The sequence below is a fragment of the Ascaphus truei genome, unplaced genomic scaffold (genome assembly GCF_040206685.1).
Source record: "Ascaphus truei isolate aAscTru1 unplaced genomic scaffold, aAscTru1.hap1 HAP1_SCAFFOLD_536, whole genome shotgun sequence".
NCBI lineage: Eukaryota > Metazoa > Chordata > Amphibia > Anura > Ascaphidae > Ascaphus > Ascaphus truei.
In genome coordinates this window covers 145,001-166,356 of record NW_027456867.1, presented here as the reverse complement: position 1 = coordinate 166,356, position 21,356 = coordinate 145,001, and the positions used below count along the sequence as shown (strand labels likewise).

General features: G+C 58.8%; 1 protein-coding gene across 6 annotated transcripts in view; it reads left to right on the top strand.

Annotated features, from left to right (window-relative positions):
• The window catches only part of LOC142485095 (sphingomyelin phosphodiesterase 5-like), a 137,953-nt gene that overhangs the window by 75,626 nt on the left and 40,971 nt on the right, over positions 1-21,356 (top strand). For all 6 annotated transcript variants that reach the window (XR_012798359.1, XR_012798360.1, XM_075584302.1 and 3 more), the window contains exons 2-3: positions 11,621-11,696; positions 19,353-19,493. Coding sequence is in view for 4 of the 6 variants with exons in the window: in XM_075584302.1 (XP_075440417.1) it covers positions 11,621-11,696; positions 19,353-19,493 (217 nt within the window). In the remaining 2 variants the exon portion in view is untranslated. The remainder of the gene's footprint in view (positions 1-11,620; positions 11,697-19,352; positions 19,494-21,356) is intronic.

The following is a 21,356-nucleotide window of genomic DNA, read 5'->3' as shown; positions in this document are numbered from 1 at the left end:
TGGGGAGAGGGAGAATCTCCAGAGCCTGACACAGCGAGGTGGGGAGAGGGAGATTCTCCAGAACCTGACACAGCGAGGTGGGGAGAGGGAGATTCTCCAGAGACTGACACAGCGAGGTGGGGAGAGGGAGATTCTCCAGAGACTGACACAGCGAGGTGGGGAGTGGGAGAATCTCCAGAGCCTGACACAGCGAGGTGGGGAGTGGGGAGAGGGAGAATCTCCAGAGCCTGACACAGCGAGGTGGGAAGAGGGAGATTCTCCAGAGCCTTACACAGCGAGGTGGGGAGTGGGAGAATCTCCAGAGCCTGACACAGCGAGGTGGGGAGAGGGAGATTCTCCAGAGACTGACACAGCGAGGTGGGGAGGGTGAGATTCTCCAGAGCCTGACACAGCGAGGTGGGGAGAGGGAGATTCTCCAGAGCCTGACACAGCGAGGTGGGGAGAGGGAGATTCTCCAGAGCCTGACACAGCGAGGTGGGGAGAGGGAGATTCTCTATAGCCTGACACAGCGAGGTGGGGAGAGGGAGATTCTCCAGAGCCTGACACAGCGAGGTGGGGAGAGGGAGATTCTCCAGAGCCTGACACAGCGAGGTGGGGAGAGGGAGATTCTCCAGAGACTGACACAGCGAGTTGGGGAGTGGGGAGAGGGAGATTCTCCAGAGCCTGACACAGCGAGGTGGGGAGGGAGATTCTCCAGAGCCTGACACAGCGAGGTGGGGAGAGGGAGATTCTCCAGAGACTGACACAGCGAGGTGGGGAGAGGGAGATTCTCCAAAGACTGACACAGCAAGGTGGGGAGAGGGAGATTCTCCAGAGCCTGACACAGCGAGGTGGGGAGAGGGAGATTCTCCAGAGACTGACACAGCGAGGTGGGGAGATGGAGATTCTCCAGAGACTGACACAGCGAGGTGGGGAGAGGGAGATTCTCCAGAGACTGATACAGCGAGGTGGGGAGAGGGAGATTCTCCAGAGACTGACACAGCGAGGTGGGGAGAGGGAGATTCTCCAGAGCCTGACACAGCGAGGTGGGGAGATGGAGATTCTCCAGAGCCTGACACAGCGAGGTGGGGAGAGGGAGATTCTCCAGAGCCTGACACAGCGAGGTGGGGAGGGGGAGATTCTCCAGATACTGACACAGCGAGGTGGGGAGTGGGGAGAGGGAGATTCTCCAGAGACTGACACAGCGAGGTGGGGAGAGGGAGATTCTCCAGAGACTGACACAGCGAGGTGGGGAGAGGGAGATTCTCCAGAGACTGACACAGCGAGGTGGGGAGTGCGGAGAGAGAGATTCTCCAGAGCCTGACACAGCGAGGTGGGGAGGGGGAGATTCTCCAGAGACTGACACAGCGAGGTGGGGAGTGGGGAGAGGGAGATTCTCCAGAGCCTGACACAGCGAGGTGGGGAGAGGGAGATTCTCCAGAGACTGACACAGCGAGGTGGGGAGAGGGAGATTCTCCAGAGACTGACACAGCGAGGTGGGGAGTGGGGAGATTCTCTAGAGCCTGACACAGCGAGGTGGGGAGAGGGAGATTCTCCAGAGCCTTACACAGCAAGGTGGGGAGAGGGAGATTCTCCAGAGCCTTACACAGCGAGGTGGGGAGAGGGAGATTCTCCAGAGCCTGACACAGCGAGGTGGGGAGAGGGAGATTCTCCAGAGCCTTACACAGCGAGGTGGGGAGGGGGAGATTCTCCAGAGCCTGACACAGCGAGGTGGGGAGAGGGAGATTCTCCAGAGCCTGACACAGCGAGGTGGGGAGAGGGAGATTCTCCAGAGCCTGACACAGCGAGGTGGGGAGAGGGAGATTCTCCAGAGACTGACACAGCGAGGTGGGGAGAGGGAGATTGTCCAGAGACTGACACAGCGAGGTGGGGAGTGGGGAGAGGGAGATTCTCCAGAGCCTGACACAGCGAGGTGGGGAGAGGGAGATTCTCCAGAGACTGACACAGCGAGGTGGGGAGTGGGGAGAGGGAGATTCTCCAGAGCCTGACACAGCGAGGTGGGGAGAGGGAGATTCTCCAGAGCCTGACACAGCGAGGTGGGGAGGGGGAGATTCTCCAGAGACTGACACAGCGAGGTGGGGAGAGGGAGATTCTCCAGAGCCTGACACAGCGAGGTGGGGAGAGGGAGATTCTCCAGAGCCTGACACAGCGAGGTGGGGAGAGGGAGATTCTCCAGAGACTGACACAGCGAGGTGGGGGGAGGGGAGATTCTCCAGAGACTGACACAGCGAGGTGGGGAGAGGGAGATTCTCCAGAGACTGACACAGCGAGGTGGGGAGAGGGAGATTCTCCAGAGCCTGACACAGCGAGGTGGGGAGAGGGAGATTCTCCAGAGACTGACACAGCGAGGTGGGGAGAGGGAGATTCTCCAGAGCCTGACACAGCGAGGTGGGGAGAGGGAGATTCTCCAGAGACTGACACAGCGAGGTGGGGGGAGGGGAGATTCTCCAGAGCCTGACACAGCGAGGTGGGGAGAGGGAGATTCTCCAGAGCCTGACACAGCGAGGTGGGGAGAGGGAGATTCTCCAGAGCCTGACACAGCGAGGTGGGGAGAGGGAGATTCTCCAGAGCCTGACACAGCGAGGTGGGGAGTGGGGAGAGGGAGATTCTCCAGAGCCTGACACAGCGAGGTAGGGAGAGGGAGATTCTCCAGAGCCTGACACAGCGAGGTGGGGAGTGGGGAGAGGGAGATTCTCCAGAGCCTGACACAGCGAGGTGGGGAGAGGGAGATTCTCCAGAGCCTGACACAGCGAGGTGGGGAGTGGGAGATTCTCCAGAGACTGACACAGCGAGGTGGGGAGATTCTCCAGAGACTGACACAGCGAGGTGGGGAGTGGGGAGAGGGAGATTCTCCAGAGCCTGACACAGCGAGGTGGGGAGAGGGAGATTCTCCAGAGCCTGACACAGCGAGGTCGGGAGAGGGAGATTCTCCAGAGCCTGACACAGCGAGGTGGGGAGAGGGAGATTCTCCCGAGACTGACACAGCGAGGTGGGGAGAGGGAGATTCTCCAGAGCCTGACACAGCGAGGTGGGGAGTGGGGAGAGGGAGATTCTCCAGAGCCTGACACAGCGAGGTGGGGAGAGGGAGATTCTCCAGAGACTGACACAGCGAGGTGGGGAGTGGGAGATTCTCCAGAGACTGACACAGCGAGGTGGGGAGAGGGAGATTCTCCAGAGACTGACACAGCGAGGTGGGGAGTGGGGAGAGGGAGATTCTCCAGAGCCTGACACAGCGAGGTGGGGAGAGGGAGATTCTCCAGAGACTGACACAGCGAGGTGGGGAGAGGGAGATTCTCCAGAGCCTGACACAGCGAGGTGGGGAGAGGGAGATTCTCCAGAGCCTGACACAGCGAGGTGGGGAGAGGGAAATTCTCCAGAGCCTGACACAGCGAGGTGGGGAGTGGGAGATTCTCCAGAGACTGACACAGCGAGGTGGGGAGTGGGGAGAGGGAGATTCTCCAGAGCCTGACACAGCGAGGTGGGGAGAGGGAGATTCTCCAGAGACTGACACAGCGAGGTGGGGAGAGGGAGATTCTCCAGAGCCTGACACAGCGAGGTGGGGAGTGGGGAGATTCTCTAGAGCCTGACACAGCGAGGTGGGGAGAGGGAGATTCTCCAGAGCCTTACACAGCGAGGTGGGGAGAGGGAGATTCTCCAGAGCCTTACACAGCGAGGTGGGGAGAGGGAGATTCTCCAGAGCCTGACACAGCGAGGTGGGGAGAGGGAGATTCTCCAGAGACTGACACAGCGAGGTGGGGAGAGGGAGATTCTCCAGAGACTGACACAGCGAGGTGGGGAGAGGGAGATTCTCCAGAGACTGACACAGCGAGGTGGGGAGTGGGGAGAGAGAGATTCTCCAGAGCCTGACACAGTGAGGTGGGGAGGGGGAGATTCTCCAGAGACTGACACAGCGAGGTGGGGAGTGGGGAGAGGGAGATTCTCCAGAGCCTGACACAGCGAGGTGGGGAGAGGGAGATTCTCCAGAGACTGACACAGCGAGGTGGGGAGTGGGGAGATTCTCTAGAGCCTGACACAGCGAGGTGGGGAGAGGGAGATTCTCCACAGCCTTACACAGCGAGGTGGGGAGAGGGAGATTCTCCACAGCCTTACACAGCGAGGTGGGGAGAGGGAGATTCTCCAGAGCCTGACACAGCGAGGTGGGGAGAGGGAGATTCTCCAGAGCCTGACACAGCGAGGTGGGGAGGGGGAGATTCTCCAGAGCCTGACACAGCGAGGTGGGGAGAGGGAGATTCTCCAGAGCCTGACACAGCGAGGTGGGGAGAGGGAGATTCTCCAGAGCCTGACACAGCGAGGTGGGGAGAGGGAGATTCTCCAGAGACTGACACAGCGAGGTGGGGAGAGGGAGATTCTCCAGAGACTGACACAGCGAGGTGGGGAGAGGGAGATTCTCCAGAGACTGACACAGCGAGGTGGGGAGTGGGGAGAGGGAGATTCTCCAGAGCCTGACACAGCGAGGTGGGGAGAGGGAGATTCTCCAGAGACTGACACAGCGAGGTGGGGAGTGGGGAGAGGGAGATTCTCCAGAGCCTGACACAGCGAGGTGGGGAGAGGGAGATTCTCCAGAGCCTGACACAGCGAGGTGGGGAGGGGGAGATTCTCCAGAGACTGACACAGCGAGGTGGAGAGAGGGAGATTCTCCAGAGCCTGACACAGCGAGGTGGGGAGAGGGAGATTCTCCAGAGACTGACACAGCGAGGTGGGGAGTGGGGAGAGGGAGATTCTCCAGAGCCTGACACAGCGAGGTGGGGAGAGGGAGATTCTCCAGAGACTGACACAGCGAGGTGGGGAGAGGGAGATTCTCCAGAGCCTGACACAGCGAGGTGGGGAGAGGGAGATTCTCCAGAGCCTGACACAGCGAGGTGGGGAGAGGGAAATTCTCCAGAGCCTGACACAGCGAGGTGGGGAGAGGGAGATTCTCCAGAGACTGACACAGCGAGGTGGGGAGTGGGGAGAGGGAGATTCTCCAGAGCCTGACACAGCGAGGTGGGGAGAGGGAGATTCTCCAGAGACTGACACAGCGAGGTGGGGAGAGGGAGATTCTCCAGAGCCTGACACAGCGAGGTGGGGAGTGGGGAGATTCTCTAGAGCCTGACACAGCGAGGTGGGGAGAGGGAGATTCTCCAGAGCCTTACACAGCGAGGTGGGGAGAGGGAGATTCTCCAGAGCCTTACACAGCGAGGTGGGGAGAGGGAGATTCTCCAGAGCCTGACACAGCGAGGTGGGGAGAGGGAGATTCTCCAGAGACTGACACAGCGAGGTGGGGAGAGGGAGATTCTCCAGAGACTGACACAGCGAGGTGGGGAGAGGGAGATTCTCCAGAGACTGACACAGCGAGGTGGGGAGTGGGGAGAGGGAGATTCTCCAGAGCCTGACACAGCGAGGTGGGGAGAGGGAGATTCTCCAGAGACTGACACAGCGAGGTGGGGAGTGGGGAGATTCTCTAGAGCCTGACACAGCGAGGTGGGGAGAGGGAGATTCTCCACAGCCTTACACAGCGAGGTGGGGAGAGGGAGATTCTCCACAGCCTTACACAGCGAGGTGGGGAGAGGGAGATTCTCCAGAGCCTGACACAGCGAGGTGGGGAGAGGGAGATTCTCCAGAGCCTTACACAGCGAGGTGGGGAGGGGGAGATTCTCCAGAGCCTGACACAGCGAGGTGGGGAGAGGGAGATTCTCCAGAGCCTGACACAGCGAGGTGGGGAGAGGGAGATTCTCCAGAGCCTGACACAGCGAGGTGGGGAGAGGGAGATTCTCCAGAGCCTGACACAGCGAGGTGGGGAGAGGGAGATTCTCCAGAGACTGACACAGCGAGGTGGGGAGAGGGAGATTCTCCAGAGACTGACACAGCGAGGTGGGGAGTGGGGAGAGGGAGATTCTCCAGAGCCTGACACAGCGAGGTGGGGAGAGGGAGATTCTCCAGAGACTGACACAGCGAGGTGGGGAGTGGGGAGAGGGAGATTCTCCAGAGCCTGACACAGCGAGGTGGGGAGAGGGAGATTCTCCAGAGCCTGACACAGCGAGGTGGGGAGGGGGAGATTCTCCAGAGACTGACACAGCGAGGTGGGGAGAGGGAGATTCTCCAGAGCCTGACACAGCGAGGTGGGGAGAGGGAGATTCTCCAGAGCCTGACACAGCGAGGTGGGGAGAGGGAGATTCTCCAGAGACTGACACAGCGAGGTGGGGGGAGGGGAGATTCTCCAGAGTCTGACACAGCGAGGTGGGGAGAGGGAGATTCTCCAGAGACTGACACAGCGAGGTGGGGAGAGGGAGATTCTCCAGAGCCTGACTCAGCGAGGTGGGGAGAGGGAGATTCTCCAGAGACTGACACAGCGAGGTGGGGAGAGGGAGATTCTCCAGAGCCTGACACAGCGAGGTGGGGAGAGGGAGATTCTCCAGAGACTGACACAGCGAGGTGGGGGGAGGGGAGATTCTCCAGAGCCTGACACAGCGAGGTGGGGAGAGGGAGATTCTCCAGAGCCTGACACAGCGAGGTGGGGAGAGGGAGATTCTCCAGAGCCTGACACAGCGAGGTGGGGAGAGGGAGATTCTCCAGAGCCTGACACAGCGAGGTGGGGAGTGGGGAGAGGGAGATTCTCCAGAGCCTGACACAGCGAGGTAGGGAGAGGGAGATTCTCCAGAGCCTGACACAGCGAGGTGGGGAGTGGGGAGAGGGAGATTCTCCAGAGCCTGACACAGCGAGGTGGGGAGAGGGAGATTCTCCAGAGCCTGACACAGCGAGGTGGGGAGTGGGAGATTCTCCAGAGACTGACACAGCGAGGTGGGGAGATTCTCCAGAGACTGACACAGCGAGGTGGGGAGTGGGGAGAGGGAGATTCTCCAGAGCCTGACACAGCGAGGTGGGGAGAGGGAGATTCTCCAGAGCCTGACACAGCGAGGTGGGGAGAGGGAGATTCTCCAGAGCCTGACACAGCGAGGTGGGGAGAGGGAGATTCTCCCGAGACTGACACAGCGAGGTGGGGAGAGGGAGATTCTCCAGAGCCTGACACAGCGAGGTGGGGAGTGGGGAGAGGGAGATTCTCCAGAGCCTGACACAGCGAGGTGGGGAGAGGGAGATTCTCCAGAGACTGACACAGCGAGGTGGGGAGTGGGAGATTCTCCAGAGACTGACACAGCGAGGTGGGGAGAGGGAGATTCTCCAGAGACTGACACAGCGAGGTGGGGAGTGGGGAGAGGGAGATTCTCCAGAGCCTGACACAGCGAGGTGGGGAGAGGGAGATTCTCCAGAGACTGACACAGCGAGGTGGGGAGAGGGAGATTCTCCAGAGCCTGACACAGCGAGGTGGGGAGAGGGAGATTCTCCAGAGCCTGACACAGCGAGGTGGGGAGAGGGAAATTCTCCAGAGCCTGACACAGCGAGGTGGGGAGAGGGAGATTCTCCAGAGACTGACACAGCGAGGTGAGGAGAGGGAGATTCTCCAGAGACTGACACAGCGAGGTGGGGAGTGGGAGATTCTCCAGAGACTGACACAGCGAGGTGGCGAGTGGGGAGAGGGAGATTCTCCAGAGCCTGACACAGCGAGGTGGGGAGAGGGAGATTCTCCAGAGACTGACACAGCGAGGTGGGGAGAGGGAGATTCTCCAGAGACTGACACAGCGAGGTGGGGAGAGGGAGATTCTCCAGAGCCTGACACAGCGAGGTGGGGAGAGGGAGATTCTCCAGAGCCTGACACAGCGAGGTGGGGAGAGGGAGATTCTCCAGAGCCTGACACAGCGAGGTGGGGAGTGGGGAGAGGGAGATTCTCCAGAGCCTGACACAGCGAGGTGGGGAGAGGGAGATTCTCCAGAGACTGACACAGCGAGGTGGGGAGTGGGAGATTCTCCAGAGACTGACACAGCGAGGTGGGGAGAGGGAGATTCTCCAGAGACTGACACAGCGAGGTGGGGAGTGGGGAGAGGGAGATTCTCCAGAGCCTGACACAGCGAGGTGGGGAGAGGGAGATTCTCCAGAGACTGACACAGCGAGGTGGGGAGAGGGAGATTCTCCAGAGCCTGACACAGCGAGGTGGGGAGAGGGAGATTCTCCAGAGACTGACACAGCAAGGTGAGGAGAGGGAGATTCTCCAGAGACTGACACAGCGAGGTGGGGAGTGGGGAGAGGGAGATTCTCCAGAGCCTGACACAGCGAGGTGGGGAGAGGGAGATTCTCCAGAGCCTGACACAGTGAGGTGGGGAGAGGGAGATTCTCCAGAGCCTGACACAGCGAGGTGGGGAGAGGGAGATTCTCCAGAGCCTGACACAGCGAGGTGGGGAGAGGGAAATTCTCCAGAGCCTGACACAGCGAGGTGGGGAGAGGGAGATTCTCCAGAGACTGACACAGCAAGGTGAGGAGAGGGAGATTCTCCAGAGACTGACACAGCGAGGTGGGGAGTGGGAGATTCTCCAGAGACTGACACAGCGAGGTGGCGAGTGGGGAGAGGGAGATTCTCCAGAGCCTGACACAGCGAGGTGGGGAGAGGGAGATTCTCCAGAGACTGACACAGCGAGGTGGGGAGTGGGGAGAGGGAGATTCTCCAAAGCCTGACACAGCGAGGTGGGGAGAGGGAGATTCTCCAGAGCCTGACACAGCGAGGTGGGGAGAGGGAGATTCTCCAGAGACTGACACAGCGAGGTGGGGAACCCCGACCCTCTCTAATAGAGCGTTTGAGATCAGATGCGTTGTGTGACGTGCTCGCCTCGGGCTGGCAGCAGTGGTGCAAAGTTCAGTAAACAGGCAAGAGGTCAGGGCAGGAAGAACGCAGCGAGGTCAGGGTCACGGTCCGAGCACACTGAGTGAGTGAGACAGGTCCGAGCACACTGAGTGAGTGAGACAGGTCCGAGCACACTGAGTGAGTGAGACAGGTCCGAGCACACTGAGTGAGTGAAACAGGTCCGAGCACACTGAGTGAGTGAGACAGGTCCGAGCACACTGAGTGAGTGAGACAGGTCCGAGCACACTGAGTGAGTCAGGTCCGAGCACACTGAGTGAGTGAGACAGGTCTGAGCACACTGAGTGAGTCAGGTCCGAGCACACTGAGTGAGACAGGTCTGAGCACACTGAGTGAGTGAGACTGGTCCGAGCACACTGAGTGAGTGAGACAGGTCCGAGCCCACTGAGTGAGTGAGTGAGACAGGTCTGAGCACACTGAGTGAGTCAGGTCCGAGCACACTGAGGGAGACAGGTCCGAGCACACTGAGTGAGTGAGACAGGTCCGAGCACACTGAGTGAGTGAGACAGGTCCGAGCCCACTGAGTGAGTGAGTGAGACAGGTCCGAGCACACTGAGTGAGTGAGACAGGTCCGAGCACACTGAGTGAGTGAGACAGGTCCGAGCACACTGAGTGAGTCAGGTCCGAGCACACTGAGTGAGTGAGACAGGTCTGAGCACACTGAGTGAGTCAGGTCCGAGCACACTGAGTGAGACAGGTCTGAGCACACTGAGTGAGTGAGACTGGTCCGAGCACACTGAGTGAGTGAGACAGGTCCGAGCCCACTGAGTGAGTGAGTGAGACAGGTCTGAGCACACTGAGTGAGTCAGGTCCGAGCACACTGAGGGAGACAGGTCCGAGCACACTGAGTGAGTGAGACAGGTCCGAGCACACTGAGTGAGTGAGACAGGTCCGAGCCCACTGAGTGAGTGAGTGAGACAGGTCCGAGCACACTGAGTGAGTGAGTGAGACAGGTCCGAGCACACAGAGTGAGTGAGTGAGACAGGTCCGAGCACACAGAGTGAGTGAGTGAGACAGGTCCGAGCACAGTGAGTGAGTGAGACAGGTCCGAGCACACTGAGTGAGTGAGACAGGTCCGAGCACACTGAGTGAGTGAGACAGGTCCGAGCACAGTGAGTGAGTGAGACAGGTCCGAGCACACTGAGTGAGTGAGTGAGACAGGTCCGAGCACAGTGAGTGAGTGAGTGAGACAGGTCCGAGCACAGTGAGTGAGTGAGACAGGTCCGAGCACAGTGAGTGAGTGAGACAGGTCCGAGCACACTGAGTGAGTGAGTGAGACAGGTCCGAGCACAGTGAGTGAGTGAGTGAGACAGGTCCGAGCACACAGAGTGAGTGAGACAGGTCCGAGCACACAGAGTGAGACAAGTCCGAGCCCACTGAGTGAGTGAGTGAGACAGGTCCGAGCACACTGAGTGAGTGAGTGAGACAGGTCCGAGCACACTGAGTGAGTGAGTGAGACAGGTCCGAGCACACAGAGTGAGTGAGACAGGTCCGAGCACACAGAGTGAGTGAGTGAGACAGGTCCGAGCACACTGAGTGAGTGAGTGAGACAGGTCCGAGCACACTGAGTGAGTGAGTGAGACAGGTCCGAGCACAGTGAGTGAGTGAGACAGGTCTGAGCACACTGAGTGAGTCAGGTCCGAGCACACTGAGTGAGACAGGTCCGAGCACACTGAGTGAGACAGGTCCGAGCACACTGAGTGAGTGAGACAGGTCCGAGCACAGTGAGTGAGTGAGACAGGTCCGAGCACACTGAGTGAGTGAGACAGGTCCGAGCCCACTGAGTGAGTGAGTGAGACAGGTCTGAGCACACTGAGTGAGTCAGGTCCGAGCACACTGAGGGAGACAGGTCCGAGCACACTGAGTGAGTGAGACAGGTCCGAGCACACTGAGTGAGTGAGACAGGTCCGAGCCCACTGAGTGAGTGAGTGAGACAGGTCCGAGCACACTGAGTGAGTGAGTGAGACAGGTCCGAGCACACAGAGTGAGTGAGACAGGTCCGAGCACACAGAGTGAGTGAGTGAGACAGGTCCGAGCACAGTGAGTGAGTGAGACAGGTCCGAGCACACAGAGTGAGTGAGACAGGTCCGAGCACACTGAGTGAGTGAGTGAGACAGGTCCGAGCACAGTGAGTGAGTGAGTGAGACAGGTCCGAGCACAGTGAGTGAGTGAGACAGGTCCGAGCACACTGAGTGAGTGAGTGAGACAGGTCCGAGCACAGTGAGTGAGTGAGTGAGTGAGTGAGACAGGTCCGAGCACACAGAGTGAGTGAGACAGGTCCGAGCACACAGAGTGAGTGAGACAAGTCCGAGCCCACTGAGTGAGTGAGTGAGACAGGTCCGAGCACACTGAGTGAGTGAGTGAGACAGGTCCGAGCACACTGAGTGAGTGAGTGAGACAGGTCCGAGCACACAGAGTGAGTGAGACAGGTCCGAGCACACTGAGTGAGTTAGTGAGACAGGTCCGAGCACACTGAGTGAGTGAGTGAGACAGGTCCGAGCACAGTGAGTGAGTGAGACAGGTCTGAGCACACTGAGTGAGTGAGACAGGTCCGAGCACACTGAGTGAGTGAGTGAGACAGGTCCGAGCACACTGAGTGAGTGAGTGAGACAGGTCCGAGCACAGTGAGTGAGTGAGACAGGTCCGAGCACAGTGAGTGAGTGAGACAGGTCTGAGCACACTGAGTGAGTGAGACAGGTCCGAGCACACTGAGTGAGTGAGTGAGACAGGTCCGAGCACACTGAGTGAGTGAGTGAGTGATAACCCTAATACATAGGACACAGACAGAGGGGCTCCTCTTATTATACACAGGACATAGACAGCTGGGTTTTGTAATACAGAGAGCATCTTATCGGTTTCCTTCTTTGCTCCCAGGTTCAGGTTGGAGTCACTGAGGAGAAGCAGAACATTGTGGGGTACATTAACTGCACCCACTTACATGCCCCTGAGGGTGAGTGGTACTGAGGGCACAGCCGCCCTCTGTGGGTGACACTATATTCTGTAATAAGATGTCTCTTTCTATGCCAGTACACAGGAGGGAGGTACCCCGTAAAGCTCTCTACTTTCCTACCAGTCCAGGGGTTCAGGGGTCTCCACAGAGGGGTAATTATTCGTGCTGGGGCACCTTGGTTTAGGACCCTTAAGGCTTCCCTGCTGCCGAGCAAAGGATAACAATTGCCCGACGCCCCCTGTGATACCGGGGTAATGCCCCCCTGGGTACCTGTGATACCGGGGTAACCCGTCTGGGTACCTGTGATACCGGGGTAACCCTCCTGGGTACCTGTGATACCGGGGTAATGCCCCCCTGGGTACCTGTGATACCGGGGTAATGCCCCCTGGGTACCTGTGATACCGGGGTAATGCCTCCTGGGTACCTGAGATACCGGGGTAATGCCTCCTGGGTACATGTGATACCGAGGTAATGCCCCCCTGGGTACCTGTGATACCGGGGTAATGCCCCCCTGGGTACCTGTGATACCGGGTAATGCCCCCCTGGGTACCTGTGATACCGGGGTAATGCCCCCCTGGGTACCTGTGATACCGGGGTAATGCCCCCCTGGGTACCTGTGATACCGGGTAATGCCCCCCTGGGTACCTGTGATACCGGGGTAATGCCCCCCTGGGTACCTGTGATACCGGGGTAATGCGCCCCTGGGTACCTGTGATACCGGGGTAATGCCCCCCTGGGTACCTGTGATACCGGGGTAATGCCCCCCTGGGTACCTGTGATACCGGGGTAATGCCCCCCTGGGTACCTGTGATACCGGGGTAACCCTCCTGGGTACCTGTGATACCGGGGTAATGCCCCCCTGGGTACCTGTGATACCGGGGTAATGCCCCCCTGGGTACCTGTGATACCGGGGTAATGCCCCCCTGGGTACCTGTGATACCGGGGTAATGCCCCCCTGGGTACCTGTGATACCGGGGTAATGCCCCCCTGGGTACCTGTGATACCGGGGTAATGCCCCCCTGGGTACCTGTGATACCGGGGTAACCCTCCTGGGTACCTGTGATACCGGGGTAATGCCCCCCTGGGTACCTGTGATACCGGGGTAATGCCCTCCTGGGTACCTGTGATACCGGGGTAATGCCCCCCTGGGTACCTGTGATACCGGGGTAATGCCCCCCTGGGTACCTGTGATACCGGGGTAATGCCCCCCTGGGTACCTGTGATACCGGGGTAATGCCCTCCTGGGTACCTGTGATACCGGGTAATGCCCCCTGGGTACCTGTGATACCGGGGTAATGCCCCCCTGGGTACCTGTGATACCGGGGTAATGCCCCCCTGGGTACCTGTGATACCGGGGTAATGCCCCCTGGGTACCTGTGATGCCGGGGTAATGCCCCCCTGGGTACCTGTGATACCGGGGTAATGCCCCCCTGGGTACCTGTGATACCGGGGTAATGCCCCCCTGGGTACCTGTGATACCGGGGTAATGCCCCCCTGGGTACCTGTGATACCGGGGTAACCCTCCTGGGTACCTGTGATACCGGGGTAACCCTCCTGGGTACCTGTGATACCGGGGTAATGCCCCCCTGGGTACCTGTGATACCGGGGTAATGCCCCCCTGGGTACCTGTGATACCGGGGTAATGCCCCCTGGGTACCTGTGATACCGGGGTAATGCCCCCCTGGGTACCTGTGATACCGGGGTAATGCCCCCCTGGGTACCTGTGATACCGGGGTAATGCCCCCCTGGGTACCTGTGATACCGGGGTAATGCCCCCCTGGGTACCTGTGATACCGGGGTAATGCCCCCCTGGGTACCTGTGATACCGGGTAATGCCCCCCTGGGTACCTGTGATACCGGGGTAATGCCCCCCTGGGTACCTGTGATACCGGGGTAATGCCCCCCTGGGTACCTGTGATACCGGGTAATGCCCCCCTGGGTACCTGTGATACCGGGGTAATGCCCCCCTGGGTACCTGTGATACCGGGGTAATGCCCCCCTGGGTACCTGTGATACCGGGGTAATGCCCCCCTGGGTACCTGTGATACCGGGGTAATGCCCCCCTGGGTACCTGTGATACCGGGGTAATGCCCCCCTGGGTACCTGTGATACCGGGGTAATGCCCTCCTGGGTACCTGTGATACCGGGGTAATGCCCCCCTGGGTACCTGTGATACCGGGGTAATGCCCCCCTGGGTACCTGTGATACCGGGGTAATGCCTCCCTGGGTACCTGTGATACCGGGGTAATGCCCCCCTGGGTACCTGTGATACCGGGGTAATGCCCCCCTGGGTACCTGTGATACCGGGGTAACCCTCCTGGGTACCTGTGATACCGGGGTAATGCCCCCCTGGGTACCTGTGATACCGGGTAATGCCCCCCTGGGTACCTGTGATACCGGGGTAACCCTCCTGGGTACCTGTGATACCGGGTAATGCCCCCCTGGGTACCTGTGATACCGGGGTAATGCCCCCCTGGGTACCTGTGATACCGGGGTAATGCCCCCCTGGGTATCTGTGATACCGGGGTACTGCCCCCCTGGGTACCTGTGATACCGGGGTAATGCCCCCCTGGGTACCTGTGATACCGGGGTAATGCCCCCCTGGGTACCTGTGATACCGGGGTAACCCTCCTGGGTACCTGTGATACCGGGTAATGCCCCCTGGGTACCTGTGATACCGGGGTAATGCCCCCCTTGGTACCTGTGATACCGGGGTAATGCCCCCCTGGGTACCTGTGATACCGGGGTAATGCCCCCCTGGGTACCTGTGATACCGGGTAATGCCCCCCTGGATACCTGTGATACCGGGGTAATGCCCCCCTGGGTACCTGTGATACCGGGGTACTGCCCTCCTGGGTACCTGTGATACCGGGATAATGCCCCCTGGGTACCTGTGATACCGGGATAATGCCCCCCTGGATACCTGTGATACCGGGGTAATGCCCCCCTGGGTACCTGTGATACCGGGGTAATGCCCTCCTGGGTACCTGTGATATCGGGGTAATGCCCCCTGGGTACCTGTGATACCGGGGTAATGCCCCCCTGGGTACCTTTGATACCGGGTAATGCCCTCCTGGGTACCTGTGATACCGGGGTAATGCCCCCCTGGGTACCTGTGATACCGGGGTAATGCCCCCCTGGGTACCTGTGATACCGGGGTAATGCCCCCCTGGGTACCTGTGATACCGGGTAATGCCCCCTGGGTACCTGTGATACCGGGGTAATGCCCCCCTGGGTACCTGTGATACCGGGGTAATGCCCCCCTGGGTACCTGTGATACCGGGGTAATGCCCCCTGGGTACCTGTGATACCGGGGTAACCCTCCTGGGTACCTGTGATACCGGGGTAACCCTCCTGGGTACCTGTGATACCGGGTAATGCCCCCCTGGGTACCTGTGATACCGGGGTAATGCCCCCCTGGGTACCTGTGATACCGGGGTAATGCCCCCCTGGGTACCTGTGATACCGGGGTAATGCCCTCCTGGGTACCTGTGATACCGGGGTAATGCCCCCTGGGTACCTGTGATACCGGGGTAATGCCCCCCTGGGTACCTGTGATACCGGGGTAATGCCCCCCTGGGTACCTGTGATACCGGGTAATGCCCCCCTGGGTACCTGTGATACCGGGGTAATGCCCCCCTGGGTACCTGTGATACCGGGTAATGCCCCCCTGGGTACCTGTGATACCGGGGTAATGCCTCCTGGGTACCTGTGATACCGGGGTAATGCCCCCCTGGGTACCTGTGATACCGGGTAATGCCTCCTGGGTACCTGTGATACCGAGGTAATGCCCCCCTGGGTACCTGTGATACCGGGGTAATGCCCTCCTGGGTACCTGTGATACCGGGGTAATGCCCCCCTGGGTACCTGTGATACCGGGGTAACCCCCCTGGGTACCTGTGATACCGGGGTAATGCCCCCCTGGGTACCTGTGATACCGGGGTAATGCCCCCCTGGGTACCTGTGATACCGAGGTAATGCCTCCTGGGTACCTGTGATACCGGGGTAATGCCCCCCTGGGTACCTGTGATACCGGGGTAACCCCCCTGGGTACCTGTGATACTGGGGTAATGCCCCCCTGGGTACCTGTGATACCGGGGTAATGCCTCCTGGGTACCTGTGATAACGGGGTAATGCCCCCCTGGGTACCTGTGATACCGAGGTAATGCCTCCTGGGTACCTGTGATACCGGGGTAATGCCCCCCTGGGTACCTGTGATACTGGGGTAATGCCCCCCTGGGTACCTGTGATACCGGGGTAATGCCCTCCTGGGTACCTGTGATACCGGGGTAACCCCCCTGGGTACCTGTGATACCGAGGTAATGCCTCCTGGGTACCTGTGATACCGGGGTAATGCCCCCCTGGGTACCTGTGATACCGGGTAATGCCCCCCTGGGTACCTGTGATACCGGGGTAATGCCCCCCTGGGTACCTGTGATACCGAGGTAATGCCTCCTGGGTACCTGTGATACCGGGGTAATGCCCCCCTGGGTACCTGTGATACTGGGGTAATGCCCCCCTGGGTACCTGTGATACCGGGGTAATGCCCCCCTGGGTACCTGTGATACCGAGGTAATGCCTCCTGGGTACCTGTGATACCGGGGTAATGCCCCCCTGGGTACCTGTGATACTGGGGTAATGCCCCCCTGGGTACCTGTGATACCGGGGTAATGCCTCCTGGGTACCTGTGATAACGGGGTAATGCCCCCCTGGGTACCTGTGATACCGAGGTAATGCCTCCTGGGTACCTGTGATACCGGGGTAATGCCCTCCTGGGTACCTGTGATACCGGGGTAATGCCCCCCTGGGTACCTGTGATACCGGGGTAATGCCCCCCTGGGTACCTGTGATACCGGGGTAATGCCCACCTGGGTACCTGTGATACCGGGGTAATGCCCCCCTGGGTACCTGTGATACCGGGTAATGCCCCCCTGGGTACCTGTGATACCGGGGTAATGCCCCCCTGGGTACCTGTGATACCCGGGTAATGCCCCCCTGGGTACCTGTGATACCGGGGTAATGCCCCCCTGGGTACCTGTGATACCGGGGTAATGCCCCCTGGGTACCTGTGATACCGGGGTAATGCCCCCTGGGTACCTGTGATACCGGGGTAATGCCCCCCTGGGTACCTGTGATACCGGGGTAATGCCCCCCTGGGTACCTGTGATACCGGGGTAATGCCCCCCTGGGTACCTGTGATACCGGGGTAATGCCCCCCTGGGTACCTGTGATACCGGGGTAATGCCCCCCTGGGTACCTGTGATACCGGGGTAATGCCCCCCTGGGTACCTGTGATACCGGGGTAATGCCCCCCTGGGTACCTGTGATACCGGGGTAATGCCCCCCTGGGTACCTGTGATACCGGGGTAATGCCCCCCTGGGTACCTGTGATACCGGGGTAATGCCCCCCTGGGTACCTGTGATACCGGGGTAACCCTAAAGCTTTGTGCACCCCCTTTATAGCGAGGGGCAGATCAGGGAGCCTTATAGCGAGGAGCAGATCAGGGAGCCTTATAGTGAGAAGTATATCAGGGAGACTTATACTAAGGAGCAGATCAGGGAGCCTTATACTGAGGAGCAGATCAGGGAGCCTTATAGTGAGAAGTAGATCAGGGAGACTTATACTAAGGAGCAGATCAGGGAGCCTTATACTGAGGAGCAGATCAGGGAGCCTTATAGCGAGGAGCAGATCAGTGAGCCTTATAGTGAGGAGCAGATCAGGGAGCCTTATAGTGAGGAGCAGATCAGGGAGCCTTATAGCGAGGAGCAGATCAGGGAGCCTTATAGCGAGGAGCAGATCAGGGAGCCTTATAGCGAGGAGCAGATCAGGGATCCTTATACTGAGGAGCAGATCAGGGAGCCTTATAGTGAGGAGCAGATCAGGGAGCCTTATAGCGAGGAGCAGATCAGGGAGCCTTATAGCGAGGAGCAGATCAGGGAGCCTTATAGTGAGGAGCAGATCAGGGAGCCTTATAGTGAGGAGCAGATCAGGGAGCCTTATAGTGAGGAGCAGATCAGGGAGCCTTATAGCGAGGAGCAGATCAGGGAGCCTTATAGCGAGGAGCAGATCAGGGATCCTTATACTGAGGAGCAGATCAGGGAGCCTTATAGCGAGGAGCAGATCAGGGATCCTTATACTGAGGAGCAGATCAGGGAACCTTATAGCGAGGAGCAGATCAGGGAGCCTTATAGCGAGGAGCAGATCAGGGATCCTTATACTGAGGAGCAGATCAGGGAGCCTTATAGTGAGGAGCAGATCAGGGAGCCTTATAGTGAGGATTATGGCATTGTAATTCCTTGCTGGCATAGAGGTAATAGAATAAAGGGGATTATGGGTAAAAATATTCCTAATTTCTCTCCCTCACACTTTCCTTCACCCCCCCTCGCTCTCTTTCCCACCTCTCTCCCCCAAACTCTCCCTCCCTCTTTTTTTCCATATAAATGTTGTAATCAGATATCTCCCTCCCCCCCCTTCCCCAGGGGGTGGTCCTATACGCTCCTGCCCCCCCACTCTCTGCCCCCTCACTCTCTCTCTCGCCTCTCTTTCCTCCCCTCCCCTCACTCTCCCTCTTTCCATATACAGTACATGCTGTGATCTCTCTCTCTCGCTCTAACTTTTATACGCTGTGAGCAGATGTCTCTCTCTCCCTCTCTCCTCTCTCTCCCTCTCTCCTCTCTCTCCCTCTCTCCTCTCTCCCCCCCAGCTGATGGTTTTATATGCTGTGATCAGATGTCTCTCTCTCTCTCTCTCTCTCCCTCCCCCCCCAGCTGATGGTTTTATACGCTGTGATCAGATGTCTCTCTCTCTCCCTCCCCCCCCAGCTGATGGTTTTATACGCTGTGATCAGATATCTCTCCCTCTCTCCCTCTCTCCCTCTCTCCCCCCCCCCAGCTGATGGTTTTATATGCTGTGATCAGATGTCTCTCTCTCTCTCCCTCCCCCCCCAGCTGATGGTTTTATACGCTGTGATCAGATGTCTCTTTCTCTCTCTCCCTCCCCCCCCAGCTGATGGTTTTATACGCTGTGATCAGATGTCTCTTTCTCTCTCTCCCTCCCCCCCCCAGCTGATGGTTTTATACGCTGTGATCAGATGTCTCCCTCTCTCCTCTCTCTCTCTCTCTCTCTCTCTCCCTCCCCCCCCAGCTGATGGTTTTATACGCTGTGATCAGATGTCTCCCTCTCTCCTCTCTCTCTCTCTCTCCCTCCCCCCCCAGCTGATGGTTTTATACGCTGTGATCAGATGTCTCCCTCTCTCCCTCCCCCCCCAGCTGATGGTTTTATACGCTGTGATCAGATGTCTCTCTCTCTCTCCCTCCCCCCCCCCCCCAGCTGATGGGTTTATACGCTGTGATCAGATGTCTCCCTCTCTCCCCCCCCCCCAGCTGATGGTTTTATACGCTGTGATCAGATGTCTCTCTCTCTCTCCCTCCCCCCCTCCCAGCTGATGGTTTTATACGCTGTGATCAGATGTCTCCCTCTCTCCCCCCCCCAGCTGATGGTTTTATACGCTGTGATCAGATGTCTCCCTCTCTCCCCCCCCCCCCCAGCTGATGGTTTTATACGCTGTGATCAGATGTCTCCCTCTCTCCCCCCCCCCCCCCAGCTGATGGTTTTATACGCTGTGATCAGATGTCTCTCTCTCTCCCCCCCCCCAGCTGATGGTTTTATACGCTGTGATCAGATGTCTCTCCTTCTCCAATGGCTGTCTGAGTTCCAGTCTCAGCATAGTGAGGTCGGTGACATAATCGCGTTTGACGTTCTCTGTGGGGACTTCAACTTTGACAACTGCTCAACCGGTGAGTCCCCTCCCCCTCCATCTGATATCTCCCCAGGTCTCTTCCTTTCCCCCCTCCCCTCTTTCCCCCCTCCCCTCTTTCCCCCCTCCCCTCTTTCCCCCATCCCTCTTTCCACCCTCCCCTCTCTCCCCCCTTCCCTCTCTCCCCCCTAACCCCTCTCCCCCCTTCCCTCTCTCCCCCCTTCCCTCTCTCCCCCCTTCCCTCTCTCCCCCCTCCCCTCTCTCCCCCCTCCCCCCTTTTCCCCCTCCCTCCTCTCCCTCCTCCCTCCTCTCCCCCCTTCCCTCTCTCCCCCCTCTCCCCCCTTCCCTCTCTCCCCCCTTCCCTCTCTCCCCCCTCTCCCCCCTTCCCTCTCTCCCCCCTTCCCTCTCTCCCTCCTCTCCCCTCGCTTCCATCTCTCCCCCCTCCCCTCGCTCCCATCTCTCCCCCCTCCCCTCTCTCCCCCTCCCCTCTCTTACCCTTCCTCTCTCACCCCTCCCCCCCTCTCCTCCCTTCCCTCTCTTCCCCTTCCCCTCTCTTCCCCTTCCCCTCTCTTACCCTTCCCCTCTCTCACCCCTCCCCCCTCTCACCCCTCCCCCCTCTCACCCCCTCCTTCTCTCACCCCCTCCTCTCCTCCCTCCTCTCCCCCTCCCATTAGCCCTCTTCCTCCCTCTTGGCTCCTGTCCTCTCTCCACACCTCTCTCTCTGCTCCCTCTCTTCTCTCTTCCCCCTCTCCTCTCTCCCCCCCCTCTCCTCCCCCCCCTCTCCCCCCCCCCCCCCCTTTTCAGCTGATCTCAGTTGGCTGGAGGTTGGTGGCGTGCCCCTCCCCACTTATTAAAGCAGGGCAGGTTTTTCTCATTATGCTGTATGAACGGGCTCACTGTACTCATTCTCCCCCCACAGAGGGAGAGGAGGAAAAGGGTCAGCAGGTCAGTGTTAGGACCTGCAGATCGGCTTTGCTCTGACGTTGGCTCGTAGGCTTATAACGCTTTGGCCAAAGGGTTTAACCAAATGACCCTTTTTATGATAATATTATTATTGAAACATTTAGCTCTATACTAATTACCAGTGCTCGACAAACCCACTCGCCCACTCGCCAGCTGCGATCGGATATTGGCTCGTGGCCAGTAACCTTTCTCCTGCTCGGAAAAATAAATAAAATCAGAGCTGATTGGCTGTGACGCGGGATGGAGTTGCCAGGACTTCAAACCGCCCTTTCTGCACGGGTAAGTAATGGGGGGGGGGTGTGAGAGTGCGTGCGCGTCTGCTCCTCCTCCTCTATCCTCTTGTATAATTGTGTCAGCTCCTGTAATTTACAAGACCTGCACTCATCTGGGCATGGAGGAGTTTGGACAGATGCTTGAGGTGGGGGGAATTTAATACACTTTAAATATTTATATATACACTGATACATCCTTCCCCCTCTCTCCGGCGCTCCCGCTGCCCGCGCGGGTCTGAAGATACTGCAGTAGCCGGTGTTTCTCTCCCCTCGGTGCTCCCGCAGCCCGCGCAGGGCGGGAGGAAGTAGCGGGGTGTTTCTCCCCACCCCCCCACCGAGTCACCCAGTCAGTCAAAAGTAACCCAGTCAGTCACCCCACCCCCCACCCAGTCAGTCACCCCACCCCCCCACCCAGTCAGTCACCCCACCCCCCACCCAGTCACCCAGTCAGAAACATATGAATCCCATACCCATACCTTAGGAATATAACTTACATATAATTGTAAAAAAATCTGTTGGTACAAGCATGTATGCTAGTTATTCATTAGGTTTGATTAAATAAGTGAATATATTGACTAAATTGTAGGTACATGCTGGTTATAAAATCTTGGATAGGGTGGGGATATGTGGATTCATATGTTCCACAACCCAATATATAAATAAATATT